General features: G+C 43.7%; 2 protein-coding genes, 1 non-coding gene and 1 pseudogene across 6 annotated transcripts in view; 2 read left to right on the top strand and 2 right to left on the bottom strand.

The window, feature by feature from the left end:
- Positions 1 to 681, top strand: part of LOC114308574 (plasma membrane ATPase 1) — a 7917-nt gene extending 7236 nt beyond the window's left edge. Inside the window, exons 21-22 of the mRNA XM_082924725.1 lie at positions 5 to 186; positions 382 to 681. Of these exons, the coding sequence (XP_082780851.1) occupies positions 5 to 186; positions 382 to 478 (279 nt within the window). The 3' untranslated portion in view covers positions 479 to 681. The remainder of the gene's footprint in view (positions 1 to 4; positions 187 to 381) is intronic.
- A 634-nt stretch (positions 682 to 1315) lies between these two features.
- LOC114307615 (thioredoxin H2-like) lies at positions 1316 to 2058 on the bottom strand (annotated as a pseudogene). The gene is made up of 3 exons (XR_014366439.1): positions 1897 to 2058; positions 1631 to 1753; positions 1316 to 1540 (listed from the first exon to the last, which is right to left on the bottom strand). The product of XR_014366439.1 is annotated as a thioredoxin H2-like (transcript).
- Positions 1926 to 24789, bottom strand: LOC114307603 (NADH dehydrogenase ubiquinone complex I, assembly factor-like protein (DUF185)). Of its 3 annotated transcripts, none has more exons than XM_082924745.1 (11): positions 24407 to 24718; positions 24255 to 24316; positions 23774 to 23917; positions 23465 to 23575; positions 23094 to 23286; positions 22442 to 22500; positions 21233 to 21285; positions 20866 to 21088; positions 20302 to 20410; positions 19852 to 20159; positions 1926 to 2065 (listed from the first exon to the last, which is right to left on the bottom strand). In XM_082924745.1, exons 1-10 carry the CDS (start codon positions 24636 to 24638, stop codon positions 19897 to 19899), a joined length of 1449 nt encoding a protein of 482 aa, XP_082780871.1. In that variant the 5' UTR covers positions 24639 to 24718; the 3' UTR covers positions 1926 to 2065; positions 19852 to 19896. The 3 variants fall into 3 exon arrangements, with proteins under 3 accessions (XP_082780871.1, XP_082780882.1, XP_028108803.2); XM_082924756.1 differs by lacking the exon at positions 1926 to 2065 and adding an exon at positions 17539 to 17794; XM_028253002.2 differs by lacking the exon at positions 1926 to 2065 and having other exon boundaries at positions 19690 to 20159; positions 24407 to 24789.
- TRNAA-AGC (transfer RNA alanine (anticodon AGC)) lies at positions 24770 to 24842 on the top strand. The gene has a single exon. It is a non-coding gene; the product is annotated as a tRNA-Ala (tRNA).
- The last annotated feature ends 843 nt before the right edge of the window (positions 24843 to 25685 follow it).

The following is a 25685-nucleotide window of genomic DNA, read 5'->3' as shown; positions in this document are numbered from 1 at the left end:
GCAGATTGCTTTCACGAGGAAAAAGGATTTTGGGAAGGAAGAACGGGAACTTAAATGGGCACATGCACAAAGGACCCTCCATGGGCTGCAACCTCCCGAGTCCAAGACATTGTTTGGTGATCGCAGTAATTTCAATGATCTTAATCAGATGGCTGAAGAGGCAAAAAGACGAGCTGAGATTGCAAGGTAAACACATGCATATGTTTTTAAAATCTGCAAGTTTCTCAAGTAGAGATTTAGCTTGATTTTATTCTTTTGCCATTTTGCTTTGAATATATTAATTGGATGGCTAAGTCTGTTATTCTGGGGTGGTTTAGAAAAAGAAAATCTAGGGTGTGGGATTTATTTAGAGCTGATGGATGCATTTCTCCCTCTCTACAGGTTGAGAGAACTGCATACACTGAAAGGTCATGTTGAATCAGTTGTGAAGTTGAAGGGACTAGACATTGATACAATTCAGCAATCATACACTGTTTGAGGGGAGATGAACCATTTTTATTTATGGTATATATATATACATCTGGTGGTGCTGAGTGTGAAGATCTCCAAATTGGGATCCAATTGACCATGATCCACCGGCATCCTTTTTTTTTTTTGTCAATCACCCAATTGAAGGTGTAACCCCCTATACTTTCTATATGTACACCCTGCCTTAATGCCAGGCATTTTCAGTTGCTGCTCTGCCCTCGTCGTTTTTTCATTGCTAATTTTCATTTCTGACTAAATTTCATTAATTTAGCTGAGAAACAAAACATCAGACAAGTTTTAATTATACCCTAAAAAAAAAGAAGAAAATAATTATTTAATAGTTCTGAGAGCACCATACCATGTAAGCATTGTTTATTATGTGGTTAATTCGAGACCATCTAATAATTTTTTCAAAAAAATATGAGCTTTAAGTGATTTATTTTTTATTCCATTTCTAACGGGCATCCAATTTTTCTGAAGTGATGAATTTTCTGCTCTATTCTCATCAGATCAGATACCTCCGTCACTAGGTAGTAACACAAAAGAAACTATATAAGTAAATACAAGCACATGCATATTTTAAATTAAAAAAGGAAAGGAAAAGAAAATTCATAAATAAATTTTTTTTATAGGAGCAAATAGAATACATTCAGAATAATAACAATGACATTTTGTGTTCTAATTTGAAATGGAAAGACCAAAAATGATCATGACATTTTCTATGAATTTTGTGTGTAATAATTCTATATTTACAGTATTATCCACTGTCAATTGAAGTGAAAGTGCTACTAGTTCTCCTCACAAAACAGTAGACATGGTTAACACGACCATCATCACAATTTGTGTGTTCATCTGCAAAAATCTTTGTTAAAGTTATAGGTACTCTAAGCAAAGTGAGAGATGATTATTACAGTACTTAATAGACGAAGCAGCAAATTCTGGTTTCAGTGTGCATCTCAACCTTCTTCTCCAGCTCATCCTTCTTGGCCCCGATGACTCTGTCGACCTCCTTCCCTTGCTTCACCAACACGAACGTCGGCATCGCCTCCACCCCAAACTCCTCCGCCACATCCTATCCGCAAAAAAATGCAATTGATCATCATCAAATCAAATTCGACTATTTATATCTGAATAAAAAATAATAAAAAAAACAGAGTCTTACGGACAATTCATCGACATCGATCTTCAGGAACTCGACGTCGGTGAACTTGTCGGCCATCTCGTGGATTGCCGGCTCCATGAGCTTGCAGGGCCCACACCACGACGCAGAGAAATCCACCACCATCTTCACAAATTACGCAACACAAGAAGGGGGATATATATATATATAACTAAGATACGATTCAGATCTTGAAATTCGATTAACAACTTTACTAATAACAGAGAGAGAGAGAGAGAGAGAGAGAGAGAGAGTATGTATGTATGTACGAGCTTTGAGGTTTGTTTAGAGGCATTAAAGTGGAGCTGCCAACTGTTGGATGAGTGAAATGGGATGACGCGAGATGGCTCCGAGGACGTTGCGGAAGAGTTGTCGGCGTTTGCAGAGTCTCCTCCTCCTCCTCCAAGCAAACTAGACACAGTTGCTCCCATTGTTGTTCTGTGTGTCCGTCACAGCGACAGAGAGAGAGAGAGAGAGACAGAGAGGAGTCAAAACTTGAAAGTAGACAATTATATACCACAAACTGATTTTATAGAGCGGATGTTTGGGAGGTAGGTTTTTTTAATTGTAGAATTTTGTTAGAAGAATTTTTTTGTGTGTTTAGAAAGATAGTTGAATTTTTTTATAGTTGAATGTGATGTTTGTAAGAAAAAAAATAAAATGATTATAGAATTTGATGTAATATTTTATTTGAATTTATTTTTTTTAATTTTGTAAAATTTTATCTTGTAGTGAAAAAAAAAAAAAAAAAATCAAGTTGCCAAACACCACCTGAGAGAGAGACCCGTGTCTTGAACGCTTATTCTTTTTTGATGTAATAAGTACATATTTGTTACGCCAACCATAAACTAAAATTCATATAAAATGGGAAAAAATTTAAATTTTTTTTTATTAAATTGAGGGAGGTTGGAGCATATCATCGAATTGAGAAGGGAACCATTCTTGTTGCAGCCTTGCAAGTAACAATTGGGATGTTACAGGATACCAAACGACAAACTGGTTATCCGTTGATGCTTGCAAAAATGGAGAGAAACATAAGTTGGTCAATCGTTCAGATATCTTTCCGATCGATCAATTATTTGATGAAAATTAAAAATTTAACTTCAAAATATTTGGTATCAGATGAAAATTTTAATCAAATCTATACTGAAAATTAATGAAAAAATAGAAAGAGTAAGCATAACATTAGATTTTGGTGCAGTTTGTTAAAATTAGTAATTGTACGGAGAGCAAATATTCCGGTAAGCCCGTACTCCTTTCTTCCGAGCTCCGTTTCCGTCCGATCACCTGCAAGCAAATAACGGTGAGCTACCCGGCGGTGTGTGGCCGGAAAAACCCTCCGACGATCAAGTTAGCACATACCTTAGGATGGAGAGAGAGAGAGGAGTGTTTGAGTGTAAGAATTCCTTACAAAGTGTTCGTCTGTCCCCGTATGGGGGGCGCAGACATGCTTATATACCCTCTGCGCCCCATATCCACTCTCAGTCATTTCCTGACACGTGGCTCCGCTATCCCATCTGTCAGCATAAACCTTGCTGAATATCACCTAATCTCAACTGCCTACCTTCTCAGCTGGAGCTCGACAACCGAGCTTTTCTATCCACGGCCGTGCTGTGCTTCATACCCAAGCACTTCACGGGCTAAGCCCAAGGAGGACCGGGCTAGGCGGCATCTCGGCAAAGCCTAGCCCGGGGCACCTCCTGCGGTCGGTCTTCCTGCCGATTAAATGATTACCTCGGCTGACCACGCCTTTCCGAGCGCCGGTCATTAAGCTTGACTGGCTCCACCATCGCCTGATCAAGCAGCACGGTCCAACCGAGCACTGCCTTGCCGAGCAGCTTCTTTACGGTCTGGGGCGGCACATGCTTGGCCCAACTCCTGCCCGGCCCAACTCTTGGCAGCCCATCTCCGGGCGGATCGCCGGTCATCTCGGCCCCATGCACCATTAGGCTCTCAACTTGCTCGGCCGTTGCCTCGGCCCAATTCCAGATCATAAATCTCCCTCTCAATTGCCCCTTAATTCCGTCCGCGCGAGCGTGACTGGGATTACCTATATTTTGACCGAGGTAACATTTCTTCGGTCTTCAAAATGCCAAAGGGCGACCGGGCTAGTTAACATTACTTCTACAAACTTGCCCGGTTATATTCCTCGGCTGACGTCCTCTTCTTTGAAAGTAGCTCGGTTGGCTCTTCGACTCTTCAACTTGTCTCAGTTCTGACGTCGCCATAAAATGGTGACACGTGGCGGGCTGCCATTGGTTCTCGAGCAGCCAAACTAGCCGTCCGCCAGAATTTAAATTTTTGGCGGTTTCTTCGTCTATACATACAAACCCCCTCTTCCTCAACTCGCTCCTACTGCTTCTCTGCAATCCGACGCTTCAGAGCTCAAGCAACTTTCTCTCAGCCTCGTCTGCCATTCTTCGTGCTCGAAGGAACAATTCCTGCCTTTCATTGGTAAGTCCTTCGACCCCTCTCTTGTTGCTATCTTCTTAAATATTTCTCACATTAGGGCACTAAAACATAGTTCTTAGGTCGTAGCCATAGAAACCGTCCAAAACCTGCCACTGTTCATGGTGTCCTTCGTTTTTCATGAAGAACACTGAAGAACTGGGGCGGACCGGGCTCCTGGTCTTCATTTGATCCAAAAAACCAATCTAACCGAGCAAATAACATGTTTGTCTCAACCCCAGCAAAAACTGAGATAACAAAAGGAAATGGTCGCTCAACCGGGCTAACAACTGGTCTGCTTGGGCGACCGAGCTCTTTAGTTAGCTTAGACGACCGAGGCGGTTTGGCACTCTTAACGACCGAGCTAAAGTCCAGCTCCTTCCGCGCGACCGCGCTCACACTTACACTTGCCATCCTTTTCCTGCAGAGTCCAAGGGGACCACTGTCCATTCCTCAGGCTCTCAAGACCGAGCAATTACCAATTGCCACTGTGCCAAACACCTCAGCCGAGCTACCTTAGTCCGGCCACAAATGGGGAAATTCCGCTTCCTAGTGGATACTCCGGCCGCGCTAGCTGCATTCAGAGAGGAGTACGACATCCCGGCCGACGTCCATCTCGAACTGGCAGAAGAGGAGACAACACCCTGGGGCAGACTAGACCAATGCCCCTTCACCGTGTTGTCTATTGTCGAAGGAGGCCTCCGTTTCCCACTAAACCCACTTATCACCGAGTTCCTCCGCCGCACCGGGCTGGCACCCACACAAGTGTCCACCAACACTTATCGAATTATCAACGGCGTTCATGAACTGAACAATCGGCTAGGCACCAACTTAGGTCTAGCCGAGATATTGAAGCAATACACGATGGGTCACACCGATGACAGCCTAGCTTATTACTTGAAAATCAGACCGGGCAAGGAAAAAATTGTAACCGGCACCCCGGATAAAGATCTGCACGACGACGATTTTTTCTAGGTGTCGGGCAATTACGAAACAGCCGAGGTGCCGGGCTGGTTTATAAGCAAGAACTTCGGTTCCTCATGTAAGCCGCTCAAACTTGTTCGGTCAGCTTACCACTTTATTCTGTAATTAACCGGTTTTCCTGTTTCTTTTGCAGCAATCCAAGCCTTGCAAGCTAACTATCAGTTTCCCAACGTAGAGGCAATTCGGACCGTGCTTCGATATTCCCACCGAGATTGCAACGATTTGCTCGGTTACACCCTGACCTACAGGTACTCTGCTCCGCGCCGGAGTAAAGTAACAGACTTCCTCCGTGCTCCTTCGACACCTCCAGACCCTACCCTTCCTGACGTCCCCTTAATCCGGTTGACAGACGAACAAGAAATGGCCAAAAGAAGCCGAATCAAAAACCTTCTCACTGCAAACTCGGCCGAGATACCGAGCGTCGTCGCTCGCTCCCCGGCTGCCGGTCAATCAAGCGCCGCCGTGGTCGCCTTAGCTTCTCCAGCCGCCGGGCAGTCTAGCCAAGAAACACGCCGGGCTGGCAAAAGACCACGGGCAGATCTCTCTGCCGAGCTCATCGCCGAACTGACAACCGAGCAACCTGCCGACAGGGTCAGCTCCATCCCAGAATGGCGGCCGCAGCTGAAGCACCGGGGCAAAGAGATCCCGGCAAATGCTTCGGTCAAAGGCGACAAAGGGCACTTGCTTGCCTTCGACCTCTCAAAAGCTCTGCTGCTGCCCAGCGACGTGGTTGGAAGCGACCACGTTCCTGACACCCGGCTGGTCAAATCCGCCGTGAAGTCCATGACCAGGGTAAGAAGTTCAATCTTCTGCTTCAATTTTCGCAAGTGTTTGCACGGTTTCTTCTCTGATCAATTTCTCATTTTGCAGGCCATCCAAAAGCAGCACTTGGTCATGGAGCGCATCCACAGACTTCGGCAAAAGGCGAGTGATACCGCCAGCCAAGTCGAAAGCCTCTAAACCGAGCTTGGCCGAGCAAGGTCATCCCTCGAAGCCGCCAATTCCGACAACAACTGGCTGCTCGGCCAACTTGAAGCAGCCAAGAAAGAGAAAAACGAGCTCCGGGCCGAGCTCGACGAGCTTAAGAAGTCCAGGAAAAAAGACTGCGAGGACGCCAATAACGCCAACTTCAACGAAGCCGAGGAAAACTACAAGAAACAAGTCTTTGCCACCCAGGACATTTACTTCAAGGCTGGGTGGAAGGTTGCCTGTCAACAGCTCGGTCAGGGTCCTAACACTGACGTGTTTTCCTCTCCACCGGCTGTCTTCTTACCGACCTACCTCATTCCCTATGCCAATGACACCTTCAACGCGCTGCAAGCTGAGGCCGAGGAAGGGCTTGAAGAAGAGGGTGAGGCAGACGCTGGAGAGGATCAAACCGAACAGGAGCAGGCCGGCCAGACTGGGACCGGTGTCCAGGAGCCAACTGCCACGGTCAACCTGGAGGCTGATGAGGAGTTCCCTGATCTCTCCCCCCTAGCTTAGGTTTCTCTTCTTTTTGTACGTTTGCTTTCTGTGTTGCTGATGTAACCGGGCTCTGTCCCCACCTTTTGTATTGACTTTCTTATCAATGAAAAACTCAAATTTTGCCAAGTGTTTGCACGGTTTTCATCAATTCCATCTTCAGCAAAACATCTCGGTATAAATCATAGATTTGAACAAAACACCTCGTCAACCGGAATTCATAACTCGGTTGAAGTACTTAAGCAGAACAAAAAAGCAAATTCATAAACCGAAATAACCATCTCGGTTGGTAATAACAAAGTTGAACAAATCACCAACTCTTCCAACCGGAGTAAATCATCTCGGTTGGGATTCCGAAGTTGGACAAAACACCAACTCTTCCAACCGGAGTAAATCATCTCGGTTGGGATTCTTAAGTTGGACAAAACACCAACTCTTCCAACCGGAGTAAATCATCTCGGTTGGGATTCCTAAGTTGGACAAAACACCAACTCTTCCAACCGGAGTAAATCATCTCGGTTTTTTACATTAAAACAACAGTCTAAGTGCTAAAGCAAAATTACTTCTATATATTGACAAAAAGAATTACATTCTGCAGTGCAAGCCAAAAAATTCCTTTGCACAAGAAAAGAAAGCAAAATCTTAGAAATAATACAGTTTCAGGTTGGCCGCATTCCATGGCCGGGGTATTGCTCTTCCCTCTAGATCCTCCAAGTGGTAAGCCCCCTTGCCCGCCAGACCGGTGATCTTGTAGGGTCCTTCCCAATTTGCCCCTAGTTTGCCTTCACCTGGCACCAGGGTGTTGCCCATAACCTTCCTCAAAACCCAATCACCAACTTTGAGCGGTCTGGGGTGCACCGTCTGGTTATATTTCTTTGAGAGCTCTTGTTGGTAGGCGGCCACATGGATAAGGGCCTTCTCCCGACGCTCTTCCACTAGGTCCAGCTCCAAGGCAATAGCCTCGGCGTTCAGTTCGGGCTCAAAACTCTCGCTTCTTAAGGTGGGCATGCCAACTTCCAAAGGTATGACCGCCTCCATGCTATAAGCCAAAGCAAATGGAGTTTCCCCGGTAGATCGCCACGGGATTGTTCAGTATGCCCACAGGACGTTGGGTAACTCCTCAGCCCATTTTCCCTTTGTCTTCTCCAACCGTTTCTTCAACCCTTCCAGAATAGTCTTGTTCGATGCCTCGGCTTGACCATTGGACTGCGGGTAAGCCGGAGTGGAGTTGTAGAATTCAATCTTCAAATCTTCACAAAATCCTCGGAACAGGCGACCGTCAAACTGGGTGCCGTTGTCAAAGATCAAGATCTTGGAGACGCCAAACCGCGTGACCACGTTCTGCCATACAAACCGCTTCACGTCTTTCTCTTTGATTGTAGCCAAGGGCTCAGCTTCAACCCATTTCGTGAAGTAATCTGTGGCCGTAATGAAGAATTTTCGGTTGCCCGGTGCTGTTGGCAGTGGCCCCACTATATCTAGCCCCCACATGGCGAAGGGCCAAGGACTGGTGAGGGGAAGAAGTTCCCTAGCAGGCTGATGGATCTGATGGGCGAATTTCTGACATTTTTCGCACTTGCGGACGTACCTTTGTGCGTCGGCCTGCATGCACGGCCACCAGTATCCCTGTGAAATAGCTCGGTAGGCCAAGGACCTGCCCCCTATGTGGCTGCCACAAATGCCTTCGTGAATTTCGTACAAGAAGGCATCCACACTATTCGAGTGCACGCACTTTAGATAAGGACCGGTGAAGGACTTTTTATACAACGCACCAGATGGAGAGAGCCAAAACCGCTCTGACTTCACCCGGACTTTGTGTGCTTCTTTCTTTTCAGTTGGCAGAGTCCGGTCTCTGAGGAATAAGATCAAGGGGTCCATCCAGGAAGGGCCTAGCGCGGCGCAGAGTACATCCGTCTGCCCGGCGTCTTCAATGCTTGGCCGTGGAAGAAAGTCAATTAACAGGGGGTTTGGAGACGTACAATCTACCATGGAAGCGAGGCCGGCCAGCTCATCAGCTCGGCTGTTTTCTTCACGGCCAATCTGTTAGACTCTGATTGCCTGAAACTGCTTGATGTGTTCCCTGACCAGAGCTTGGTACTTCGCCATCCTGTCGTCCTTTGCTTCGTAAATCCCAGAGACTTGGTTAACCACAAGCTGGAAATCACTGTACACCAGTAGCTCGGCAGCCTTCATTTGAATAGCGCTCTTGAGCCCGGCAAGAAGGGCCTCGTACTCAGCCTCGTTATTAGATGCTGGGAAGCCAAGCGTGATAGAATGTTCAATGGTTAGGCCATCCGGGGCGATAAGAACGATACCTAGGCCGGCACCATGACGGTTGGACGCTCCATCAACAAAAAGCTTCCACATTTCCCCCACAAAAAACTTCCAGCAGTCTGATGGGTCTTGAGAGTTGCGAAAGGCAATGGGATCACGGTTTCTTGGCTGTCTGGGTTCAGGTTCCGTGTTGATTGGTTCCACTCCAGCTCCCCTTGGTGATTCGACACCGGACTCAGCAAGTCGGTCTGTAATGCTCAAGTCCGTAAGCGAATCATCAGGTTGCGGTGCTATGCCGGTTGCAGGTTCTGAGCTGTGTGGTTCCATTTCTTCCCCCCTTGGTGATGCGGGACCGGACAGAGCAGATGGGTCGGTGATACTCAGCTCCGTCATCGCATCACCGAGTGGTAAAACCGTGCAAACTGAGGGGGCTTCAATGGTGCGCGCAAACTCCGCGTCGCTACCTCCACCAACTGGTTGTATCTCGGATGGTCTTGCGTGCATCTCATCATCTGCCACGGTAATATCGACCGGGCATACCGGATGAGTGCCAGGTGAGAACTCGGCGACGAAGTCCGCCAAAGTCTGGGCTTTGATAGCAGTGCGCAGCTGGAACTTCACATCAAACTGTCCCAACTCGACCGCCCACTTAAGAATTCGGCCTGAAAAGTCCGCCCGTTCAAACAAGGCCTTGAGGGAAAACTCGGTCAGTACGACGATGGTATGGGCGTGAAAATAATGCGCCAACTTCCTTGAAGCCATCATCAATGTCAACGCAAGCTTTTCCAGCGGCAAATATCTCGTCTCAGCCGACAACAAGGTCTTGCTGACATAAAAAATTGGGAGGTGCTTGATTCCTTCAGCGCGGACTAGCACCGCACTGACTGCGTGCTGGGAGACGGCAAGGTAAAGGTAGAGTTCCTCACCCGGCTATGGTGTAACCAACAGTGGCGGAGAAGACAGATATTCCTTGAGCTCGGCCAAAGCTCGGTCACACTCTTCGTCCCACGAGAACTTTGACTTCAATGCTTGAAAGAAAGGGCGGCAGCGATCCGATGACCGACTAATAAACCGATTAAGCGCGACGGCCATCCCGGCCAGATGCTGCACGTCCTTAGCCGAGCTGGGTTGCTTCAACTCTTGCACAGCTCTGATCTGAGTAGGGTCTGCTTCGATGCCTCGGTTCGTGACTAAGAACCCCAAAAATTTTCCAGATCCCACGCCAAAGGCACACTTTGACGCATTCAAGCGCAGCTTGTGCTTCTTTAGAATGGCAAACATCTCGGCTAAGTCGGACAAATGGTTTGCCTCATGTCGGCTCTTCACCACCGTATCATCGATGTAAGCCTCCATTGTCCAGCCAAGCAAAGGAGCAAACATTTTGGTTACCATCCTCTGAAAGGTTGCCCCGGCGTTCTTTAAACCAAAAGGCATGACTCGGTAGCAGAAGAGTCCTCTTGGAGTCGTGAAAGAGGTGATCTCTCGATCGGGCCCATGCATGGCGATCTGATGGTAGCCGCGGTAGGCATCCAAGAAACTGAGCCTATTATGTCCAGCAGTCAAGTCCACAAGCTGGTCAATTCGCGGCAAAAGGAAGCTATCTTTTGGACAAGCTCGGTTGACTGTCTTATAATCGACACAAACTCGCCACTTTCCATGCTTCTTGGGCACCACTACTGTGTTGAAAATCCACCGAGGGTAGTGCACTTCCTGAATTGCTCGTGCCTCAAGCAGGTTCTTCACCTTCTCTGCAACTACCTCGGCGTGATGCAGTGCCGATCTCCTTGTTCGCTGGATGACTGGCTTTGCCCCAGGGAAGACATTGAGGTGATGGCAGATAAAACTTGGATTGAGGCCAGGCATGTCGTAAGGCGACCACGTGAAAACTTCGATGTTGGCCATCAAAAACTCAACCATCTTGGTCCTCTCTATGGCCGTGAGACTTGAGCCGAGCAAGAAGAACTTGTCCGGCTGTTCTGTATCAATTCGCACCCCAACCAATTCCTCAACAGCCTTGTCTTCGGCCTTGGTGCCCACATCATCCAAGACACCCTGGTCTTCCGATCCCTCAATCATTTGAACGAATCCTTTGGCAGCCCGGCTCCCGTTGACCGCCACAAAGCACTGCTTGGACATGACCTGATCGCCCCAAATCTCCTCGATTGCCCCCATAGCCGAGGAGAATCTCATCACCTGGTGGTAGGTCGACGCGACAGCTTGCATAGCGTGAAGCCATCCCTTTCCAAGGATAAGGTTGTACGTCGAAGGCACTTGTAGCACCCAAAACTCCACTTGCTTGACCACGGGTCCCGCTTTGACCGGCAGGATAATCTTTCCCAAGGGCCACTCCGGCTGCGAGTTGAAACCAACCAGTGGCGAAGTTGCCGGAGCCAAGTCTGTCTCACGGAGTTTGAGCTGCTTGAACGCATCATAATACATGATCTCGACCGAGCTTTCCTGATCGATCAAGATCCGTTTAACATCAAATTCCTTGACGCTTAGTGTTACTACTAGGGCGTCGTTGTGCGGCGTCTGGATACGCTCTAGATCCTTTGAGGTGAAACTAATCACGTCTTTTTCTTCAGTCTTCCCCCTTTTGATAGCAGGTTGTACCGACAAAACTTCCCTCATATGTTCTGCCTTTTTTATCATGCCCCGGAGTTCGCAAACACGCTCCGGTTCCACGATGCCGTGGATGACATTAATAACTCCTTGTGGTGGTGCGTCTCGGTCATCCTGTCCCCTGGGCTCGACCGGAGCTTGATTCGGCTTCACGCCGCCATCAATGTAAAGGTCTAGGTGCCCGGCCGCGACCAGCTCTTCTAAGTGTTGCCTTAAAGGCAAACAATCCTCAGTCCGGTAGCCTCGCTCCCAATGAAACGTACAACGATACCGCGGATTGTAGCCCTTTTGTCCATCGCCCAACTTAGCAAGAAACCGGACATACTCCTCGTCTCGGATTTCACTAAGTATGCGATAGATTGGAATCTTGAAGACCGTGGTTATGCCAGTCCTGGCCTTCAACCTTCTGTTTGCGTCCGCTACGTCATCTGGGGGTAGTCATCCCGGTCATTCCGACGTCCTCTACCCCGGTTTCTGCGATTAGAGCCACGGTCCGATTCCTCTGCTCGGTCACTTGAGCGGCTGGACTCTTGCCCAACTGCGTGCACTTTGCCTGCTGTCTTCTTGTCTGTTGCTACCGGAGTTGCCTTCACGGTAGAAGCTGACGCGTCATCCTCTACTCGGATGTGCTCATTGATGCGCTGCATGAGCTGGCCCATGGAGGTCGGTTGGTGCATGGTCAGCGAGTCCCGCAATCTATGGCCGACCGGGAGACCACGCTTATATTGCGTAATTGCGACGTTGACCGAGCAATCCAAGATCTCGTTGAAGGTTTCCCAATACTTTGAGTTGTATACCTTCAGTGTGTCACTCGGTTCCATCTTGACACTCAGCAAGTGATCGACTTCCTTTGGTGTTTTTGTGTTGGTTTTGAAGCGTGTAACAAACGCCTCGGCCAACTGATGCCACCTTTGTATGCTCCCTTCCGGCAACCTCTCGAACCACTTTAAGCCCGGCTCGCCTAAACTTGATGGGAAGATTAGGCACATAAGTCCGTCATTTCGCCTATGTCCGGCCATAACCTGTCGGAAGTGGCTCACATGCATGTAAGGATCGGTTTTTCCGTCGTAGAGTGTGAACTTAGGTTGGTGGAAGCCTGCCGGAAGCGGTGGTGTTTCTATTTCCAGGGAAAAAGGGGTGGCACTTAGCCTGGCCAAGTCCGTATCTTCAAAGAGTGGCACTGCTTGGCGGGGTGGAGGCATTCCGACCTCCTCGCTGGCGTGAACCCCGTAGGATAGCCGCTGGAAAGCCGGTATTCTCTGAGCTTCGCGCCGGCGAGCCCGCTCCTTTAAGACTGCCCGCAAATCCTCGGAGTGAGTAGAATATGAGTACCTCGACGTCGTCACCGGACGTGAGGGCTGGTATGTGCTATCCTGTGCGCTAGACTTCTCTGCATGCACGTCGGAATCACCAACCTGGTAACTTCTGGTAATAGAGATGGATGGGGTGCGTCGCTGACTCTGACAGCCTGAACGGCGGGATGAGGTGCGCTCACTGTGGTCACCCACTCCAGCCACACCTTTCCCTTTGACATGCCGCTTCAGATCCTCCATCTCCGCCGCCATTCGCCGGATGACGGCGTCTTGGTCTCTCAACTTATTTTCCAGACATCTGGCGTGTGAGTCTCTCCTCCGCCGGTGACCGTTTGGACTCCGTGAATGACCATGACTCCTTCCGCGCTTATCCCATGCGTCTACTGACTGTCCTCCGGTGGGCGTCCCCAAGTCGGCCATTGGATGGATGGCGGGAGGTCCCTCTCTCCTTCGGGTGTACTCCGGGGTGGCTCCGTCTACGGCAGACAACGGAAACTCTTCGTTGTTCGCCATGGACGGCGATCAGACGAGCCTGAAAGACAAGGTTTTGTCTGCCAAGTTTCCCACAGACGGCACCAATTATACGGGGAGCAAATATTCCGGCAAGCCCGTACTCCTTTCTTCCGAGCTCCGTTTCCGTCCGATCACCTGCGAGCAAATAACGGTGAGCTACCCGGCGGTGTGTGGCCGGAAAAACCCTCCGACGATTAAGTTAGCACACACCTTAGGATGGAGAGAGAGAGAGGAGTGTTTGAGTGTAAGAATTCCTTACAAAGTGTTCATCTGTCCCCGTATGGGGGGCGCAGACATGCTTACATACCCTCTGCGCCCCATATCCACTCCCAGTCATCTCCTGACACGTGGCTCCGCTATCCCATCTGTCAGCATAAACCTTGCTGAATATCACCTAATCTCAACTGCCTGCCTTCTCAGCTGGAGCTCGGCAGCCGAGTTTTTCTATCCACGGCCGTGCTGTGCTTCATACCCAAGCACTTCACGGGCTAAGCCCAAGGAGGACCGGGCTAGGCGGCATCTCGGCAAAGCCTAGCCTGGGGCACCTCCTGTGGTCGGCCTTCCTGCCGATTAAATGATTACCTCGGCTGACCAAGCCTTTCCGGGCACCGGTCATTAAGCTTGACTGGCTCCACCATCGTCTGATCAAGCAGCACGGTCCAACCGAGCACTGCCTTGCCAAGCAGCTTCTTTACGGTCTGGGGCGGCACATGCTTGGCCCAACTCTTGCCCGGCCCAACTCCTGGCAGCCCATCTCCAGGCGGATCGCCAGTCATCCCGGCCCCATGCACCATTAGGCTCTCAACTTGCTCGGCCGTTGCCTCGGCCCAATTCCAGATCATAAATCTCCCTCTCAGTAATCATACATTATAAATTAAATATATTTTTTCTTAATTTTTAAATTTATTTATATTATAAATAAAAATTACATCAAATATTATGGCACTTTAATTGCTCCACACAAAACAAATAAAAACAAGCGATTCACTTTATTTTTAGGGAGTTTTTATTATAATTCCAGCCTCTGTTTTCTGCACTTGTAAAGTTATCTCAATTATGAAAAATTGTGTGTTTCATAAAATAAAAGGGATTACAGTGAATAATATATATTATCTCATCTCATATTGAATTGACTCTTTTACATGCTTGGTAATTTTATCCTTACATTGTTTTTACTTAGAAAATATGAGGAAGAAGAACTCCGAAAATATGAGGAAGAAGGAATATATTTCTATTATATTCAAAACTTCTTATTTTACAAGACCAAATGACACTCCTTATATAGGAGATATTACAAACATCATTATAACCCATTATATGCCACTTACATATTATATATTACCACTATCTACCACTATCATATTATATACATGCCACTATCTACCACCAACACCACTATCATATTCTATACATGCCACTATCTACCACCAACACCACTATCATATTCTATACATGCCACTATCTACCACCAACACCACTATCATATGCCACTATCTTATTATATGCATTAACACAAATTTCCAGCACTCCCCCTCAAGCTGGTTTGAAGATATCTTCCATAGCCAGCTTGCTAGTCAGCTTATCAAATTGCTTCTTGTGTAGTCCCTTCGTTAGCACATCAGCTAATTGTTCACCTGTTGGAAGGTAGGTCATACAGATTATGCCAGCATTGATTTTCTCCTTGATGAAATGTTTATCCACTTCTATATGTTTTGTGCGATCATGTAGAACTGGATTATGAGCTATAGATATAGCTGCTTTGTTGTCACAATAGACCTTCATAGGTGTCGGGTGAGAAAGCTTTAATTCTTCAAGAATTCTTTTAATCCACATTACTTCACAGATTCCATGGGCAACAGCTCTGAACTCTGCTTCTGCACTACTTCTAGCTACCACATTCTGTTTTTTACTCCGCCATGTAACTAGGTTCCCACCTACAAAGGAGCAGTATCCGGATGTTGATCTCCTGTCTGTAACACTTCCTGCCCAGTCTGCATCTGTGTATACTTCAACTTGAAGATGTCCATGTTTCTTGAACAGTAAGCCTCTCCCTGGAGTTCCTCTCAAATATCTTAAGATCTTATAAACGGCCTCAAAGTGCTCTGCCCCTGGTGAGTGCATGAACTGACTTACCATGCTGACTGCAAAGGCAATATCAGGCCGCGTATGAGACAAGTAAATCAATTTCCCGACAAGTCGCTGATATTGTTCCCTCTCTTTGACTTCTTCAGCCTTAGCAGCTTGTAACTTCAAGTTAGGCTCGATCGGAGTCTCCACCATCTTACAACCAAGCATACCTGTTTCTCCAAGGAGATCAAGAACATATTTTCTCTGATTAACGAATATACCTTCCTTGGATCTTGCAAATTCCATTCCGAGGAAATACTTGAGGGCTCCCAGATCCTTAATGTGAAATTCTTTTGCGAGTTTCTCTTTGAGGGCTGCTAACTCTGCTTCATCATTACCAGTTAAAATGATGTCATCAACATAAACAATCAAAATTGCAATTTTACTGTTTTTTGAATGTTTATAAAATATTGTGTGATCTGCTTGACTCTGCGAGAAGCCACAACTGATAACTGCCTTCCCAAAGCGTTCAAACCATGCTCTTGGTGATTGTTTGAGTCCGTATAATGACTTGTTCAATCTGCATACTCTGTCGCTTCCAAGTCTCTGCTCAAATCCCGGCGGTAGGCTCATGAACACCTCCTCTTCAAGATCACCATTGAGAAATGCATTTTTAATGTCAAGTTGATGTAGAGGCCAATCTGAATTTACTGCAAGAGATAACAGTACTCTGATGGAATTTATTTTAGCAACAGGAGCAAACGTCTCCTGATAGTCGATCCCATAAGTTTGAGTGAAGCCTTTAGCCACCAGTCTCGCCTTGTATCTCTCAACGCTTCCATCTGCGTTATATTTTATCGTAAACACCCATTTACACCCAACTGTTTTCTTGTCTTTGGGTAGATCAACTATCTCCCAAGTACCACTTCTCCTTAAAGCATTCATCTCCTCCATGACTGCTAATTTCCAATTCGGATCATCCAATGCTTCCTGTATATTCCTTGGAACAAACAAGTGTGAAATCCTAGATGTGAAAGTTCTATGGTTTTTAGACAGTCTTTGATAGGAGAGGTAATTTGCAATAGGATGTTTAATGCAATTTCGGACACCTTTCCTAATTGCTATAGGAACATCAAGGTCGGAAATAGAAGGAATAGGATTACCTAAAATTTCGATGCCAGAACTCGGGTGGACATTCGGGTCATTAGGATGGACATTCGGGTCATTATTCCTCAGATAAAATCGCTTCCTAGTATAAACCTGAAGCTCAGGATTTAGATCATTTTGTAGTACTTCTCCCCCTAAACAAGAATCTTCTTGACTAGGCACCATAGAACTTGGTTCTCCTAAGTGATCATTATCAGATAGATGTGGTTTTTGTGTAGGATAAATGACATTGGGGAGCGGGATAGAAATATCCCAAAAACGGTCTTCTACTCCACTTGTCTCCCCCTGAAGAGAAGTGTTGGGGAAATAGGATTTTGTTTCCACAAATGACACATCCATACTCACATGAAATTTCTTGGTTTGAGGGTCGAAACACTTATACCCCTTTTTGTTTGAGGAATAACCCAAAAAAACACATTTTATAGCACGGGGGTCAAGTTTTGAACGAAACTGACTAGGAACATGAACATAGGCAGTACATCCAAAAACTTTGGCGGGTAAATCAGAAAACAACCTCGTGTCAGGAAAAAAAGTTTTGAGACAATCGAAAAGCGTTTTGTATGTTAACACCTTTGTAGGCATCCTGTTTATCAAATAAGAGGCTGTTAAAATTGCTTCACCCCATAAATATTTAGGAACATGCATGTAAAACATTATAGCACGTGCTACTTCAAGTAGATGTTTATTTTTTCGTTCTGCAATGCCATTTTGTTGAGGGGTATCCCGACATGTAGATTGATGAAAAATTCCCTTTTTTTCCAAAAACTCACCCAACTGCTCATTGAAATATTCTGTTCCATTATCAGAATGTAAAATACCAATTTTGGTTTGAAATTGATTTTCAATCATATTGTAAAAATTTGTGAATAAATTTTTCACGTCAGATTTTTTATTCATCAAATAAATCCAACATAAGCGGGTATGGTCATCAATAAATGTAACAAACCATCTTTTACCAGAAAGAGTAGTGATTTTAGAAGGGCCCCAAACATCACTATGAATCAAATAAAAAGGTTTGGAAGCCTGGTAAGGTTTTGGCAAATAAGTAGAGCGATGAAATTTTGCAAAAATGCAACTTTCACAATGAAAAGAAGAACAATCAATCCCTTTAAATAATTCTGGAAATAAATGTTTCAGATAAAAAAAAACTAGGATGTCCTAGCCTATAGTGCCATAGCATTATTTTTTCTCGAATAGAGATTGAATTAGTACTATTAAAGCTCTGAGCTTTTTTATTACTAACAGGTACTTCATCAAAGTAGTAAAAACCTTCAAGCATCCTAGCACGCCCAATCATCATCCCCGAGTTCTGGTCCTGAAATTCACAATGGGATTCAAAAAATGTAACACGACAATTAGAATCCTTAGATAGTTTACTGACAGACAAAAGGTTACAGGCTAAGTTGGGGACGTGAAGAACAGCATTGAGATTAATTTTCTCAGTTAGTTTAATAAATCCTTTTCCTGCAATAGGTGAAAAACTACCATCGGCTATTCTGATTTTGTCATGACCGGAACAAGGGAAATAGGTACTAAATAAATGGGAAAAACTAGTCATGTGATCGGAGGCACCGGAATCTATGATCCACGGAGAGAAGTTTAGGCAAGAGAAGGCTTTAGGATTTCTACCTGTTTGTGCCAACAAAACACTAGGAGTACCGGATGAGGAGTTGGATTTTATCAGCTTTAAGAGTTGATCAATCTGCTCTTTGTTGAAGGGACCTGAATCGGCTTCATTAGCGGTAGGAAAGCCACGATTCTTCTCTCCTTGTTTGCTGCTTTTCCAGTTGACAGGTTTGCCATGGATCTTCCAACACGTTTCACGTGTATGGCGAGGCTTGTTGCAAAAATCACACCAGACCCGTAGCTTATCATCAAACCTGCGCTGGTAATTTGCAGCCTTGTTGGCCGCAGCATCGCTAATTAAAGCAGAAATTTCAATTGATTCACCAGTACCTTTTTTCTTAAGCATGACGCTCCTTCGGCTCTCTTCCCTTCTGACTTCGGCAAATACTTCGCCAATGGATGGGAGAGGAGGTCTGCCAATAATTCTTCCTCGCACTTCATCGAACTCAATGTTGAGGCCGGCAAGAAACTTGTAAATACGGCTGTCTTCCACAGTTTTCTTGTGGTGGTTGCAGTCGTCAACCGATTTCCATTCGTATGTGTTGAAGATGTCAAGATCCTGCCACAACCTTTTCAACGAATTGAAATATTTGGTGACGGAATCATCTCCTTGACGAATCTCTCCCAACTTCAAAGTTAATTCGAAAACTTGAGATTGATTTCCTAAGTCAGAATGCATCTGACTAACATTATCCCACAATTCTTGTGCAGTAGGATAGCACATGTAATTAGAGCTTATATCCTCCTCCATGGAATTGACCAACCATGTCATAACCATGGAGTTTTCAGCGTCCCAACAGTCGAACAGCGGATCATTAACAGCAGGAGCCTTCTTGTCACCAGTGATGTAACCGATCTTTCCTTGCCCACGGATATACATCCGGACAGATTGTGACCAGCGGAGAAAATTATCACCATTTAGGCGGATGGTGGTGATTTGGACAGAGTGAGAGTTTGATGTTTTCAACGGAATGGCAGCGGCAGGGGTTGAAGTGGTTTCGGACGTGACTTCCGACATGGCTATGACGGTTTTAGGGCTGCTGTGTTTTTTGTAGCTCTGATACCAACTTAGAAAATATGAGGAAGAAGAACTCCGAAAATATGAGGAAGAAGGAATATATTTCTATTATATTCAAAACTTCTTATTTTACAAGACCAAATGACACTCCTTATATAGGAGATATTACAAACATCATTATAACCCATTATATGCCACTTACATATTATATATTACCACTATCTACCACTATCATATTATATACATGCCACTATCTACCACCAACACCACTATCATATTCTATACATGCCACTATCTACCACCAACACCACTATCATATTCTATACATGCCACTATCTACCACCAACACCACTATCATATGCCACTATCTTATTATATGCATTAACACAAATTTCCAGCATTTTTATTTATTTATCAAACTCCATCCCACCCCCAAATTGAGTTATCCCACGACATATAAGCCACGTTTGGTCACTGGACAAGATAAGGAGGGGATAGAATTGAATTATCCATGAAATAGAGAGGATTTTACTATCAAATCCCATGTTTGGGATGGACTCTTCAAATTGTACAACCAAATGTGGAATAAATAGATTCCATGATGAATTGCATATCACAAATAGTATACAATAGAAGGATAATTCAGAAGAACTTTTGCCAAAATTCCAAAAAGACATCCCTGATTAACAAGTTCGGAGAATACAAGGTTTAATGCTCAAAAGACAAACCTTATAACATCAGGTCGCAACAGATGCCACTTCTACCTCAAAACTTCATTGAAATGGAACTGGAATGCCTTGCTTCTTGTTCACAATAGCCATAGCCAAATACCTAGTACCCATCCCAATGGGTACTTGTTCATCAGGACCCTCCCAGAACGGGGCTTCACCGTCACCCACCAAACGCCAATATCCTGTCCTCAGCGACTCTGCTTGTTCATCCGTGCAGTTTTCTAGCAGTGCTTCAACTCTGAAATTTATCCCCAGGGAGCCAAGAAATTGAGACTGAGTAATTGGCCCATGGACCGACACATCTTCTGCAAAATGTTCAATATCATGGAATCAATCTTCACATTCTCTGCAACTCCTCTTTTCACTAGTTCGTTCTCTTATTTTATTTATTTTTCAAAAGAACATAGAAATAAGACAGAAGACAAATAGCAAATTAAGGAAGTGCACCTGAAACTTCCTCAGCAGAATGCATTACAGAAGCAAAATCAACATATGCACTGAGATCAGCAGTCCCAGGATTATCCAATATGTCAACAAACTTGTGTTTTTGAATTGCCTGCAAAAGCACGGGTGCAAGAAAATTAAAAAAAGGAAAAGAGGATAGATGAAGAACAATGTTGCTGGGCACCTGGCAGCATTCATTGTGATATATGACATATGTTTTGTGGCAATATTCCACGGCTATAGTATGCCAACTAAAAAAGCTATGCATCAATTTTAAGGAATATTAAATGTTTTAACTATATGGAGAGAGAGAGAGAGAGAGAGAGAGAGAGAGAGAGAGAGAGAGTCCCCCACCCTACCCTTTGCATATGTTTTACCTAAAACGAAACATTTAAAAAGAGTTCTTCCATTTTAAAGGACAAAGTCAGACTGTAAAAATATTTCATAATCAAGTCAATGCATGCTTATTGAATGACAGACAAAAAAGAAAAGATCCATCCTTAGCATATAAGCATCCAATCTATTACAACATATAATGTAAATTTAATGAACCCAAAGGCACCAGACCTGAAGACTATCTGAGACTACTCCATTCAGGCCATAATCAATTATGAGAGCTCCACCTCCATCAGAACTTATTCTCTTTGCAATTGTTTGAGTCAATTCCATTGATTTGGGAGAAACCTCAATTCGATCAAGCTTAGCAATTTCTTCAGCTCCAGCCCACTTACAGCGCTTCATGAGAAACAGAGTTGCAGGCGTAGGTTGTGGAGATAGAACAAAACGAAACCTTACGAGCAAGTACAAGAAGAAAATTATCTAATTATTCAATTTTCTGTGAAGGACTTCTTGTAAGAGTCTAATTAAGATAACTTTGTGTCCATAAGGACATGTATAGAGTCTAACTATGACATATAAGGATTGAAAACTTTACGATGAGTCTTCTGCAACATCGATCATTTTCTCACACCAGCCACGAGAAGCTCTCTGTCAAGAAAATTATAAAATCAATAAAATGCATACAAAAATGTGTGAATCATAAATATTGCAAAACAAGAAATAGCTAGCTGATTTTCGAGAGCAAAAAACAGTTTTCAAAAGTGAAACCAAACCAGAAAGTCCAACAAAATTTGAAACATTCAAAGATCGGTAAGAAAAAAAATAGTGGCTTATATTCTCTAACAATAACCTCAAGAGGCGGGCTTTCTTTGCAGAGTTTGAAACTAAGTTTGCCCATATAAGATTCCAGAGGAACCATTGAACCAAGATCTTAAAAGGATGAAAAATCATAATCTGATAATTACCAAAATTTTGAGTTATGACAGTCACCTTTACTAGAAATATTTACGACATTCTTATATGAAACCATACTTTGATGTCAAATGGAGGGTGCCAACTGCACTCCATTAGCTTCACAATGGCAAGATATATGAAGAAAGCAATGGACACAAGTGTCGTGATCTGTTACACCCCTATGTCAGTTGAATTACCTGAAAATGTAGGTGTCAAACTCACTGTTAAATTGAACCATTGGTTGGGGAATCCCTTTTGTATAAATAAAAAAAAATTTAAAAAAATTGTCCTTTCGTTGGGGGATCCTAATTCATTATAGGGTTGCAATGCAATAAGGGCATAGAAATAGAACCTATAATGTATAGAACACTTTTATTGAAATTTTCTCCGACTACACCGAGACAGGTCAAAATTACTAGCACAATATGAAATCTTACAGAATGTAGGACAAATGCCACGGTGGAACCCTATGCATGTCCATTTCTTGTTCAGACACTTACAGTGTGAACCTTGTAACATTGAAGATATGTGAATAAGGATCACAGGCCCTCCAAGTTTTAGCTCTTTTAATTTCTACAGACAAAAAAAAATAAAGAAATTTGCAGCATGTTTGTCACTTTTTATCATTCCTTGAACTTATATGGTTCTTCCAAAGGCAAACATCTTAAGTTCCAAGAAGACAGATTTACTTATTAAGGAAATGAGAGAGATAAGACAGGATTAATGCAATACTATGAAAACAGGATAGCTCACAGTAGCATTCAGCAAACATGTGGTTTATTTTAATATACCAAACAAAATCACAATGTTCATTGCAAATGACTGTACAACCAAAATTAATTAGACAAACCTGAAATTGATGAACTGGTAGAGCATCAAAGAATTCATGGGCAATGATGATTGTTGGCACTGAAAGAAAGAAAGAAAGAAATAAAGAATGAAGACAGAGCATATAAGAACTCATATGGTCAGAGAAAGACATAATCAATTTTTCTAACCCCTTCAAAAAATATATCGATACAAAAGAAGTTCACCTACACAATGTTGCCAGTGACTAAAAATTTACATTCATGCATCATTTTATACAACAGTCTGCATGTTAGTTGGATAAAATCTGCACTGTAAAACCTGGCTTATAAACCACCACAACATGGATATTGCTCGTGTAGTAACCAAAACTTGAATTTGGATAACTGTGTTGATATTTCTGGTCACTTAAATGTTGAGGTGTGTCATGAGTATAAAACATGAAGATCTCACTAGTATTTGGGTCATCAAACTTGTACTAAAATTTAATATATTAAATATTTAGGAAGCACCCATATACTCATATAATTAACATTCATAAGTTGAAGACTCGGAATAAATAATATGATTGAAAGTGTGTTTGTGTTGGTGAAAGATGAAAAGGGAATCAAGATCAATTTGATTTAAACAACACTGCCATTCATTTGTGTGCAATATTAAAATGTACTGATTTTGAACTCAAGATAACAGCATACATCCTGTTGGAACCTGCTCCAGTGTAGCATGCCATGATACAGGGGTTCTAGCCAATGTGCTTATGCTTCTTTTCTCAGGATGATCCTCATCCACACACTTCAGGTTTTCATACTGAAGCTTCTGTAATGTTGGACTACATTCAACCATGTGGATATGCAATGATTCTATGAAGTTCTTACACTTTGATGAACCCTGCAGAGAAAAGATGCAGACATTCAATTGAAAATTCTTCCTTTATATTTATGAACACTAAAGACAGTGAAGAACTAAAGGCCATTGAGGCCTGGGTTTCCATTTCATTGAGATTCTAATTTAAAAATTTTGACATATAGATCATAGATGTGTGATGACGAGAATTAGGTTATCTTACTCGTAGAAGATCGGCCATGAGAGTTCCCCTTCCTGGACCCAGCTCAATTAGGTTCACTCTGTTTGGCTGTCCCATTTGCTCCCACAAACACATTGCCCAAACGCCAACCATCTAGAGCAACATCAACAGAACAGGTAAAAATTGTTCTTCCATGCGAGCAAATCTTGAATAAAACGAAAGTTTATTATAATTTAGAACCAAAATCTCTTTGTTGGAATCCTTTTTTTTTTTTATATTATCTCAACAGTACTTTACAAGCTACAAGAAGACTCAAGCAATTAACAGCTTCATAGTTGGCAATCAAATTACCTCCCCAAACATCTGGCTTACTTCCGGAGAGGTTATAAAATCGCCTTCTGCTCCAAACACATCCCGATTAATGTAGAACCCGGCTTTAGGATTTGTCAGAACTTCCTCCATGTACTCAGCAACCGAGATTGGCCCACCACGGAACTGAGCATATACCACCACCAATCAAGACTTCAACTTCCCAGCTTATTCAAAATATAAAAACAAATAAATAAGTTGCAACAAGAAACTATTTAGACATTTGGGGACATCCCATGGAAATTGAACTGGCCATTTTCTTTTCTTAGAATTTCTATAAACAAAGACGTGCATATTAAAATCTAAAGCAAAACATTCGCTTTCATGGACACACATACACAGACATTTCCGCAAACACTGAATCGACATTACGACAGCAACAGCAAATCCAAAACCAGACGGGGACAAAGAGGAAACAAGATTAAATATATATATATATATATATATATATGAAATTGTAGACCTTGATGATGCCTTTGAGGTGCTTAACAAGCTCAGAATCCGAAGAAGGCTCGTGAGAATGCTCTGAATCAATTGAAGAAGCAAATTTTCAGTTGAAATTGTAACACAATTGCAGAGCATATGCATACATATAATGAGATGGAGAGGGATTACCGGGAGGATTGTACAAGCCGGAGCGATCGACGGATAGAGTGGAAGAGGGTTGAGAAGTGGCTTCGGTGGATTGGTTTGAGCCCTTCAAGTGTTCGACGAAAGTACTGTTTCCGATTTGGGACGGTGAAGAAGACGAAGAAGAGGAGCATTGTCGAAAAGCGAAAGAAGAGTGAGGCGTGAAGAGACATCGACGATGTTGAGTGGAAACTTGCACCAGCAATCTTCTCAACATTTCTGCAAACCCAGAGACAAGTCCTCGGCGACTGAGAGAAGAGAGTAGAAGGTTTGAACAAAATTCGGCAACAGTCAATTAAGCCAAATGTAATCTATAATTTTTTTTAACAAGACATTTGACAGACAAATGGGGATGTAGCTCAGATGGTAGAGCGCTCGCTTAGCATGCGAGAGGTACGGGGATCGATACCCCGCATCTCCATTTATTTTGGTTTAGAATGTTAGAGAGTCATGTGATCGCTTTTTTGGGTCTTCATATATATTATATACATTTTTATTTGGGTCTTCATATATATTTTTAAGACTTAACAAGGTTTCATTTGTTTTTTAAATTGTAAAGAAAAAAATGAATAATATATTTTGTAATAATTGGCAAGCCCAATTACATGTTGTAATTTATCCAGACTTGTGTAACATCATTACTAACATCAGAGTTGATAACTCTAAAAAAAAGAGTACTAAATTAGTTCTAATAATGAGTTGGAAATGTAAAAAATAAAAAAGAAAAAGACAAATACTTCTATCACATCATGAGAGGCCAACTCATTAGGTATCAAGATCCTCTAGAGTTTGGTTTTCTGAAGTGATCCCTGAAGTGAGTCGGTTCCAAATGAAACTAACTAAAACGACGTCGTTTTGGTTAGTAATTTAAAAAAAAAAAAAATATATTTGCTTTAATTCAACACAAGGGGCAAAGATGAATTTTTTTTTTGATATTTACCTCCCGCAAGATCTTGAGTTCTTCACAAGCATTCCACTTCATCTTCTTGATAGCATAGATCACTCTATCAATACAACCTTTATACACGGACCCTTGAATCACCTACCTCTCATCAAACCCATAAGTTGCTTGTCTCAGTTCTTCAATCCCAAACACTTTATACTTATCCAAACAATCTAACATATCAGTCACAAATCTCACATCCAAAGCCTTTCCTCCCCTAACCATTTTCTCTCCCTCTCCACCTCTCTCCACCATCCCTTTCCTCTTCTTCCATGTATTTTCTTTGTAACGAAACAACCCACAAACCAAAACCAGCAAAAT

Source organism: Camellia sinensis, chromosome 1 (genome assembly GCF_055761805.1).
Source record: "Camellia sinensis isolate YWXY chromosome 1, ASM5576180v1, whole genome shotgun sequence".
NCBI classification, from domain to species: domain Eukaryota; kingdom Viridiplantae; phylum Streptophyta; class Magnoliopsida; order Ericales; family Theaceae; genus Camellia; species Camellia sinensis.
This window is presented reverse-complemented; position numbering and strand designations above follow the sequence as displayed.